Raw genomic sequence first — 10,964 nt, forward strand, 5'->3', positions numbered from 1 at the left:
GCAGGAAAGGGCAATTGTATTCTGAGCACACAAGAGCACTCTCTTGACCTCCGTTTGAAGAGTAGACACCTGAGGAAAGGGTCTCAGGAGCCAGGTGACTGTCTGCATTGCATGCACTCAGGGACCCCCCCTTTCATAATGAGCGAGGCTTGGTGCAGCAGCCCCTGCCTGGAGGTCCTGCACAGTGTAATCATCACATCTACATGTTTCCGATCATTGTATCTCTAGCTTCTAAGCACATTGACTGGCCCATCAATACTGAAGTACTTGCCAAATGAAGGATTTCACTGTGACTGAACAAGCCACATGCCAGGCACCATGATAAGCCCTCCACGTGAATTTTCTCCCTCAACCTTCACAACAACCCAATGACATTAGTAGTTTATATCTGATGAACCTGAATCTGAGAGAGGGCCAGGAACTTGCCAAAGGTCACACAACAAGGGCATCGGAAGGGAGATCTAGCTTACTCCAGCACTGTCCTAAATCACCATGTGGAGTGGGAGGTTGGGGTCAACTGACCAAGTCTGGAAGGACATCTGTTTCCTAGAGCCCAGGTAAAGCAGCTCTAGGTCCCGACCAGAAGACTCTCACAGGCTGTTGCCTCCCTCTCCTGCTGGACTCCATACTCAACATCCCACTTTATTTCATTCTCTCTCCAAGATCCCCTCTGGCTTTCTACCCATCATGATTTCAGAAGTCTTTATTTCTGTTTCCACCATAGATGTGAAAAGCTGGCTTGTGATGTTTGGATTTCAGCTCAGCAACATAATTCCTGGCTTCCCAAGAGCCAAAATGTATTTCGTGCCTCCGCCCTATGAATTGTCAGAGAGTCAAGCAAGTGAGAGCGGACAGGTAAGCGGAGGTCCCTGCCAAGAATCCAAAAGACCGTCACCATTCCCTCTGGCAAACAGAACCATGTCGGGGCCAAGGACATGTCAGTAGCACCAGAAAACATTGGAGCTGGGTATAAAAGGGGCATGAAACCGGGTGGCTTCACGAGACAGCGGACATCAGTGCTGTCACTTGTCTGGCACAGCACATATTTCTTCCCAACTTCAATTATTACCTTAATTGTGGTGTCATTATCTGTTCACTGTATACCCTTGAGTCACTCCTTGATTAACAACAGCACTGAGAAATCTAGCATCAACCTACCATCTGCACTGCCTGTAAGATCATAACCCTTTTGGCTTTTATGGGACATAATAAAACGGTAGTTTGCAGTTTCTGTCCCATTAAAGAACATTTTTATGCCTCACATAAAATCTCAGTGTTTTATGGCCCAAACATATACAGATTGAGTTTTCAGAACATAATCTGTGCTTGGGTTTCTCGGTGATGACCGAGAGGTGGTCAGTTTCAATTTGGGTGCAGCTGAGACCGCGGCCACAATGGGATGGGAGGGGTGGGCATCTGCGTTTGGATCTCTCCTGCTGCAGAACCCGTGCTTGGCACGATCAACCTCTGAAAGGTCTCAGCTGCTCTGAATAATTGTCCAGACTGTGTCACTAGAGAGAGACCAGGAGGAACTGCCGGGTAATTGAGAACAGCATTCTCACAGTTCTGCCCCGTGGGGACCACTCACTGGATGAATAGCCATCATTTCGCTCATTTATCTAAGTGCCGTTACCTCCCCAGCACAGCCTCCTCCATTATCCCAGCCTGTCCCCCAACCACCAATTGAGATGAGTTGTAATTTGTGAGTAGAAAACTCAAGGCCAAGGAGATAATGGGGATTTCGTCCCCCTGCAGAAGCAGGGCTAGGATCCAAAGCAAATGGCTCAAAAAGTCCAGGGATATTCCCTCTGGCCCACAAAGCTGGAATCTCTTTAGCCTGGTGCTTCTCAAACATTCATATGCATGCAGACCAGGTAGAGGGTCTTGTTTAGATGCAGCTTCTGACTCGTTGGGTCAGGAGGGAGGCCCAAGATTCTAGTCTTTGCTAACAGGGAGGGTCCTGGTGATGCCTCGGCTCCTAGCCGTACTTGGAGTAGCACAGTGCCAACTCAAGGAAGTTAATGAACATCCCCTTCTGGAGTGGGTAGCCATTCCCTCCTCCAGGGGACCTTCTCAACCTAGGGATCGAACCCAGGTCTCCTGCACTGCAGGCAGATTCTTTACCACCTGAGCCACCAGGGAAGCCCCTATATATGTATAACGCAGCTGCTAAACCATCAGCGGGCCAAATGACTCTCTCTTCTGCAATGATGGAGAGACACACTAAGTGGGTAGGCCTGGGTAGAGATGCCATTCAGGTGTTATGCCTATGCACCCCCATTTATAGTTACAAGGTGGGGAGGCCATACCATCAGAGCACTGGAAACAAGCCAGCCTGTCCTAGTCCAAAAGGTAGGGCTCTCTTAGTTCTGATCATGACAGACGCAAGACGTATTCTTGGAGGGGTGTCCCAGCCTTCCTCTTTCTGACCCAGCCCCTAACTGCACAGGGTGGGCCCAGCCCACCCCCTCAGCTCTCTGTGTCTCTTCTGCCCACAGCTCATTACAGGTGTCCAGCAGACAACCGAGAGGCACAACCAGGCCTTCCTGGCTCTTGAAGGGCAGGTCATTTCTAAGAAGCTCCACGCCAGCATCCGCGAGAAAGCAGGCCACTGGTTCGCCACCACCACGCCCATCATCGGCAAAGGCATCATGTTCGCCATCAAGGAGGGGCGGGTGACCACCGGCGTGTCCAGCATCGCCAGCGAGGACAGCCGCAAAGTGGCGTCTGTGCTGAACAACGCCTACTACCTGGACAAGATGCACTACAGCATCGAGGGCAAGGACACCCACTACTTCGTGAAGATCGGCTCAGCCGATGCCGACCTGGTCACCCTGGGCACCACCATCGGCCGCAAGGTGCTGGAGAGTGGGGTGAACGTGACCGTGTCGCAGCCCACGCTGCTGGTCAACGGCAGGACTCGAAGGTTCACCAACATCGAGTTCCAGTACTCCACGCTGCTGCTCAGCATCCGCTACGGCCTCACCCCCGACACCCTGGACGAAGAGAAGGCCCGCGTCCTGGACCAGGCCAGGCAGAGGGCGCTGGGCACGGCCTGGGCCAAGGAGCAGCAGAAAGCCAGGGACGGCCGCGAGGGCAGCCGCCTGTGGACGGAGGGCGAGAAGCAGCAGCTGCTGAGCACGGGCCGCGTGCAGGGCTACGAGGGCTATTACGTGCTGCCCGTCGAGCAGTACCCTGAGCTGGCGGACAGTAGCAGCAACATCCAGTTTTTAAGACAGAACGAGATGGGAAAGAGGTAACAAAATCGTCTGCTGCCATTCCTCGCCTGGATGGCTCAGCGGGAGTCACTGTTATCTCCTCTCCTAAGGAGATGAAGACCTAACTGGGGCACTAAAGGCCGGGCTGCTTTAGGAGACCAAGTGGCAAGAAAGCTCACATTTTTTGAGTTCAAATGCTACTGTCCACACAAGAAGTCCCACCTCCTGGAGTAGACTAAAGCCCGGCGGCAAAATTCCTGAGGAAAAAAAAAAAAACAAAACACAAAACAGACAAATGGACGAACACACAACCATGTTCCAAGTTCCCCTAAAATAATGACCCACTTGTTCAGGGTCTACGCAGCCAAGAGACGGAAAGAGACGCAAAATGTTCAAAAGAAACAAAAGAACATACATATGCACACAGGAAACAAACAAAACACACACACACACACACAAAACAAAAACACAGCGACCGCAAAACAGAGACGTGAAGACGAGAAGGCCTCATGTTCTATTACCTCACTCATTCACACGTGAGCGACACACAGATATCCGTGAGGGCCAGCATCCCAGGACCAGCTAAGGACCACGATTCAGACTGCTCGTTGGATAGATAACTACAGACGTTTTCGTTTAAACAAATACAGGTGCATTTAAACCACGACTTTGGGGGTGATTTGTGTGTAGCGACTGGGGAGGGGGGGTAAAAGTGAAAGAGTGAGCACTGGAAATAACTTTTTAAAGAAAAAAAATAGAAAAACACAAGAAAAAAAAGGAAATTCATATCAAAAATCGAAGCGAAATAATACCGTTCAGCACTTAACTCTCAGGTCCTGATTTAGTCTGGCCTGAGCTAATTTATTTGAGCGCAGAGTGTAAAATTTAATTCCAAGGGTGGCTATAATCACTACAGATCAATTTCATACTCTTTTGTCTTTGAAGATTCCATTGTGGACAGTAATACGCAGTTACAGGGTGTAGTCTGTTTAGATTCCGTAGTTCGTGGGTATCAGTTGCAGTAGAGGTGTGGGCATCGTGACACTCTTTTGCTAAACGGGCACCACTTCAGATCACCCTGTACATACCTAAGCCTTGAGGCACAATCACTGTTTGAGATTTACAATTATTAGTGTGTTTGTTTGGTCCAGAAACTGAGACAATCACATGACAGTCACCACGAGGAGAGAAAATAAAAAATTTTAAAAACCCACAAAAAACAAGAAAAAAAAAGTTTAAAAAAAAACCATAAAAAAATGTCTAATAAGAACTTTGGTACAGGAACTTTTTTGTAATATACATGTATGACTTGTTCATCGAGTTTTTATATTAATTTTAATTTGCTGCTAAGCAAAGACTAGGGACAGGCAAAGATAATTTATGGCAAAGTGTTTAAATTGTTTATACATAATAAAGTCTCTAAAACTCCTGTGGACACTGGTCTTCTGTGGAAATGCTTTGCGGTGAGGGCAAGGTCAAAAGTTCTGGAGAAAAGGGTGTGTGTGCGTGCTTGGTTGCTGTTATGTCCGATGCTTAAGACCCCACGGACTATAGCCCACCAGGCTCCTCTGTCCATGGGATTCTTCAGGCAAGAATACTGGAGTGGGTTGCCATTCCCTTCTCCAGGGGATCTTCCCAACTCAGGGATCAAACCCAGGTCTCCTACATTACAGGCGGATTCTTTACCATCTGAGCCACTAGAGAAGCTGGAAGAAAGAGGGATCTTGTCAAGATGCTCGGGCAGATATGGACTTTTGAACTTTGGGGGCAGTCTTTGTTAGAGGCATCCCCTGTTCTCCAAGCTTCTCTAGAGTGATCTCTCCCAACATCTGCAGCCCCACTCTACATGGAGCGGAGATGAGAAGGAGAGTGTGGGCCTGGGACCAGTGGGTGGTGAAGACCCTCAGGCCCACCGGTGCCTGGACGGGTTCCTCCAGCACTCCTGGGACAGCCAGCCTTCTCCCTGCTGCCACCTTCTAGTTGTAGAAGGTGCTGCCGGGAAACTGAAATCACACAGTTGTCCCCATGGGAGGCCTGCATGTGTCTGTGTGTCACGGCTCAGTGTGTATCTGCATATGTGTATATTTTCCTCCACACTAGATCACTTTACCCCAAAACTTGCAAACTTGGGGCAACCGAAGTCAGAAGACCATTTTTTTTTAATAAAAGCTTTTTTTAATTTTTCCCAAACTAAACTTTTTATTTTGTATTGGGATATAGTTGATTAACAATGTTTTGGTTATTTCAGGTGAACAGCAAAGGGACTCAGCCCTACATATACATCAGAAGAACACTTATGATTTGGATGAATTTTTCCCCACCAGTCCCACAGTCAGAATAGTAATACTATCATTAAGAGCTCATATTTATTAATGCTTGTTGCATGCCAAGAACAGTGTTTGCAACCCCATAGACAGTAGCCCACCAGGCTCCTCTGTCCATGAAATTCTCCAGCCAAGAATATTGGAGTGGGTAGCTGTTCTCTTCTCCAGGGGATCTTCCTGACTCAGGGATTGAACCCAGGCCTCCTACATTGCAGGCAGATTCTTCACTTTCTGAGCCAACATGGAAGCCCCATTTTTTGATATTTACTACATGCCAAGAAGAGAGCTAAGTGCTCTACACACAATATTTTCATTCAATTCTATTTTTTTTTTTTCATTCAACAGCATTATTCTGAGAGCTTACTATATGCTGGGCCCTATGCTAAATTCTGGGGATAAAGGAGGTGACATGAATAGGGGCACTAATCTCATGAAACTTACAGTCAGGGATGCAAACAGACAACAGTCAAGTAGTTACACTATAAAGTAAAATGACAGGGGTCAATACCAAGAAGGAGAGATTTACAAAGTTATAAAAGCACTTAGCTGGGGATGTGGCCTAGACTGAGAATGCAAAGGAAGTTACTGAGATTTGAAAGTTGAGGAGGAGTTAATCAGATGAAAAGAGGTGAACACATCCCAGACCCAGAGAACAGTACGTGCAAAGGGACAGTGGTCACACAGTCAGGCCAGAAAACAGAAAAGGCTTTCAAGGTTCAGAAAACACCCTGATTAAAGACTGGAATTTTTTTTTTTTTTTTTGTATTACAAACAGGGAGTCTGCTTTAATCTCTGATATCAACAAGTGCTCTGAATACGGTGTGACCAGGCAAGGGAGCTGATGCAATCATCTATGTGAGATAACAAGGAAGGTTGCTGGCCATCAAGGAGGAAACAAAAGTAAATTGAGTGGACAGATTGCAAAGACAAGCTCCTAGTATCATTCACTTCGCAAGTGGAGAAACAGGCTGCTTGTCACAAGCTGGGAGGTGGTGGAATGATTGAAGCCCAGCTGCGGCTGATTCCCAAACCTCTCCAGCACATCCGGGTGGCATGTCACCCTGAGCCCTCCAAGGTTTCTGAATCACCACTGCCTTTCAATTCTCTAGCCTGACCAGGGGTGGCTTCCCCAGGTGGAAGGAGATGGGAAGAGAGGCCAGGCTAGAGAGGCCATGGTGTATCAGATCCCATGGCCCTCTTATCAGCAGAGCAAGCTGTGATGAGTGAATCAAACAGGAGAACAAAAATACACCAGAGAATTTGCTTCTCAGAAGCACGTGTAGGGACTTCCCTGGTGGTCCAGTAGCTAAGACTCTGCACTCCCAATGCAGGGGGGCTAGTTTGACTTCCTGATCAGGGAACTAGAGCCCACATGCCATGACCCAGGAGTCCACATGCCATAACCGAGATCCAGCGCAGTCAAATAATATAAATATTTTTTAAATACCTTTAAAAAAGAAGCACATGTAAAGCTTTCTTTCCCTATTTTCTTTTAGAAGAACAGGAAGCAGGACACAGGTCCTTCCGTGTGCTTGGTCCAGCTGCCTTGTTTAATCTGACTGGTGTCAGGACCCCTTGGATCTGTACCCACAGAACAGCCTCCAGTTGGTCATAAAGCCAGGCTGAATCCCAACTGCATGGGGACCAACTGCTGTGCCCTGTCTCTCCAGGGAAGATGCAGCCAGTGGGGCCACCAAGACGGAGGGGATCTCAAGCAACAAGGCAGTGGGAGCTTGCCCAGCCTCACCAGCCTCATGGCGGGGCGGGGGCAGCAGGCAGACCAAAAAGGGTGGGCTCACAGCACAGCACACAGGCAGTCACATGTCACCAGAGTTTCCCGTGAACGTGAAACTCTCCTCTTCTATGCCAGCCATCTTTGAATTATCCATAAGTGTTCTGTTATACCCAGGCAAGCCCAGCCCCTCACAACATGCACACTCATAACACAGGAGAAGGAGATGGTTTTGGGTTAAAAACAAACAAACAAACAAAAAACTTCTGTCTTTCCTTGAGCCAGACCTAGAATGACCAGCATAAAATGTTTCACCTCTTCCAAAAGTATGGGTTGGCCACACTTTTTCCATAACATCTCATGGAAAAGCCTGAACAAATTTTTCAACCAACTCAGTATTAGAACAATGAAAGACAATTCCAGAAAGGCCTTTCAGGGGACAAGATTGTACACTCTGAAGTCAGCATGATGGGAACAAACCCTAACTTGACCACTCATGAAACACAGGGCTTGGGAAGGTTCATGTATGTTGTTTTGTCACTAAGTCACATCTGACTCTTTGCAACCCCTTGGATGATAGTCTACCAGGCTTCTCTGTTCATGGGATTTCTCAGGCAAGAATACGAGAGAGGGTAGCCATTCGCTTCTCCAGGGGATCTTCTGACCCAGGGATGGAACTCACGTCTCCTGCATTGCAGGCAGATTCTTTATAGCTACATGCCAAGAACAGTGTTATGTGCTCTACACACGATACTTTCATTCAATCCTAGTTTTTTTCATTCAACAACATCATAGCCACCAGGAAAGCCCTTTGGGAAATTACATGTATTAATTGGGGTAAATAGCATTAGCTGCTTTAAGAGATAAACCCAGGAACTTCCAGTGTCCAGTGGCTAAGGCTCCGTGCTCCAAATGCAGGGGGCTCGGGTTCAATCCCTGCTCAGGGTTCCCACATGCCACAGCTAAGAGTCCACATGCCACCACTAAAACCTCCTCATGCCGCCACTAAGACCCGACACAGCCAAATAAGTTTAAAGAGAGAGAGAGAGACCCAATATAAGCTAACACAGAAAGCGTTGAATCCTCACTTGTGTAGTTGTCCACTGCGGGCCAGCAGTGGGAATGGCTCTGCCCCAGTGGGCACCCCAGGCTCCTTCCATCTTTGGCTCCACCCTCCTCTTCCTCCTCAGAATCTTTGAAGTAGCGCCAAGAGCACATGTGTGACTACTTTATTTCTAATGGGCCACACTTGGAGGTATACTCATCCCCTCCACTCACATTCCATGAGGGGCTCCGTGGACCTTCCTACTGCAAAGGACACTTAGACAATGTGGTCTGACTAGGAATCCAGGAAGAGGAGACCAGATGTTCATGAGTCTAAGCAGTCATTGCCACATAAGGCAGCATCTAGGAGCCTCTGTTTCCTGACCCGTAAATCAGGGCTGATAAACACGGGGCTGCTTGGATGATTAAATGAGATTGCATATATCACCAACACATGGTAAGTCCCCAGTAAATGCTAGCTTTTATGATTTCTAAATCTTTGCTTCAAGCCGAGTTTCTAAAAGTAAAACTTGAGGCATGACTTGTTCATCCTAGGAGTAAGAGATTTTTATGCAGCTGTGAAGGAAGATGGAGAAAACTGGCCCTCAAATCCTGCTCGGGGGTGCCCCTCCTCCCTCCCAGGCCCAGGACATGTACCTCAGGACGCTGCTCACGGCTTTTCGGAAAGGCTCGGAGATCTCAGCAACATGGAGTCTGGCTGTCCATTCAGTCGTTCGTCGACATTCCCAGTCACCAAGCACAGGGTCTTCCCGGGCACCGTCAGAAGCTTGGACTACCAAGAGAAATAAAACGTGGTCCAAAATCTCACCGTGTAAAGCGTGAGGACTAACTCACAAGTCAATCTGTGGGACAGAGCGGGCTCGAAGCTGGCACAGAAGTGGTCCCCCAAACAGTGAAGGCGGGGAAGAGGACCACGAGTTCTGTCCACGAGCTTAGAGCTGGGTACTCACAGGGACGAGAACGTGGGGAAGAGAAGGTGAGAGGGCTATCCGGACTAAGAAACAGGTTTCAGGAATGAGAAGAAAGGCATAAGCTGACCGCGGAGAACTTGCCAAAGGACAGAGCAATGGCTACGCACGAGGACCCTCCCAGCCACTTGGAGGTCTCTCAACACGCCCACAACCTCCAGGGCCCAGACCAATCAGAGCAGGATCTCGAGGGGGCGTGGCTGCCAGGGGCCGATTCTGAAGTTCCCAGGTGATGCGAACCTGCAGCCAGGGGAGAAGTACTGATTGGAGCCTTAACAGGAGGTACGTGGCCTCACACATTGATGTCGGAGTGAGGCAGGAAGGAAGACCAGGCTAAGAAGCCCAACGTCCTCTTCCATACTGCGAGGAGTGTGCAGTGGGGCTCTTGTTGTCTAGTCGTTAAGTCGTGTCTGACTCTTTGCGACTCCATGGACTGTAGCTCACCAGGCTCCTCCGTCCTTGGAATTCCCCAGGCAAGAATACTGGAGTGGATTGCCATTCCCTTCTCCAGGGGATCTTCTCGACTCCAAGATTGAATCCGCGTCTCCTGCTTGGCAAGCGGATTCTTTACTCTCTCAGCCACCAGGGAAGCACAAGGCTCTTGCACCTGGTGAAAAATATTACTAGGAAATCCTTTGACTAGCAAAGTGGAGAGAGGAGAGAAGCAGAAAGAACTGAGTCTGGGAGGCTGCATCAGCCCAGATGATGAGGATACACAGGATTAGGTTTTGGAGGGGGGAGGAGGCTCTGTATCTCCCTCAGAGCTGGGGACAGTGTCGGTACAGGGTCGAGCTCAGGCAGGATTCAGTCCAGAAGCTCCGAGGGTGTCCTGCAGGAGAAGTGTCACAGACACAACATGGCCTCTCCACACAGCTAAAAGAACCAGTGCCTCAGAAGGACATAAGAAGTCTAACCTAGGCTTACCTTCAGGATTCCTCTGATGGGCTCACGTCAGGACTTGGCAGGAAAATTCTGATCCAGTGTGCCCACAGCCAAGCCTCACCATCCATCCTGAAACTGCTGGGAAGCCTGAACCCTCCCTCTGAGGCCCAAGCTGGCCCTCCAACGGCGAGGCAGCCCTCCAAAACCAAGTCTGCACCAGCTGGAGTCTTTCCAGAGACTGACCTCACCTGTTGCCCAAGCCCCACCCTCCTAAACCCTTGCTTCCTCCTGGTACATGCTCGCTGTCTGGCCACAAGGTGGCAGCCTTTCCCACGAAATCGTCCTGGATCTGGGTCTGGGCACCTGGGACTGGTTTAGCGAAAATGTTAGCTCCACTCTGAGAATCAAGAGACAGCCAAAAAAGCCCTGCGCCCAGAAAAGAGTCCTGTGCCCTCAGAGAGGCCCCTGGAATCGGTTCCAGGAAGCAAGATTCCAAAGAATATTAGCCCTGGGAACAGCCAGACTGGATTCAGAGCCTAGCTCCACCACCTATTCCCTGAGTAGATTTTCATACAAACCTTCCCCTTCCTGAGAAACCCGTTTTCTCAGGTGCAAAATGGGGGGAAATTACTTTATAGGATTATTTGAAAAGAGTTACAAAAATAATAAATATGAGGTGCTTGGCAAGTACAAAATTGGGATTTAAATTTTTGTTTTTTCTTAAAATAATTTTATGTATTTATTTATTTGGCTCACTGGATCTTTGTTGCTACAC

At 48.7% G+C, this 10,964-nt stretch overlaps 1 protein-coding gene and 1 long non-coding RNA gene across 4 annotated transcripts in view; one reads left to right on the forward strand and one right to left on the reverse strand.

The window, feature by feature from the left end:
• Positions 1 to 4,653, forward strand: part of TENM2 (teneurin transmembrane protein 2) — a 762,206-nt gene extending 757,553 nt beyond the window's left edge. For all 3 annotated transcript variants that reach the window (XM_059888816.1, XM_059888817.1, XM_024995296.2), the window contains 2 exons: positions 725 to 855; positions 2,499 to 4,653. In XM_059888816.1, coding sequence (XP_059744799.1) covers positions 725 to 855; positions 2,499 to 3,260 — 893 coding nt within the window. In that variant the 3' untranslated portion in view covers positions 3,261 to 4,653. The remainder of the gene's footprint in view (positions 1 to 724; positions 856 to 2,498) is intronic.
• LOC101909274 (uncharacterized) overlaps positions 1 to 10,758 on the reverse strand; it is a 57,224-nt gene extending 46,466 nt beyond the window's left edge. Inside the window, exons 1-2 of the long non-coding RNA XR_003035701.2 lie at positions 10,232 to 10,758; positions 8,976 to 9,111 (exon numbers count right to left, since the gene is read on the reverse strand). This is a non-coding gene — a long non-coding RNA (uncharacterized lncRNA). The remainder of the gene's footprint in view (positions 1 to 8,975; positions 9,112 to 10,231) is intronic.
• Positions 10,759 to 10,964: the final 206 nt, after the last annotated feature.

Source organism: Bos taurus, chromosome 7 (genome assembly GCF_002263795.3).
Source record: "Bos taurus isolate L1 Dominette 01449 registration number 42190680 breed Hereford chromosome 7, ARS-UCD2.0, whole genome shotgun sequence".
Classification (NCBI taxonomy): Eukaryota; Metazoa; Chordata; class Mammalia; order Artiodactyla; family Bovidae; genus Bos; species Bos taurus.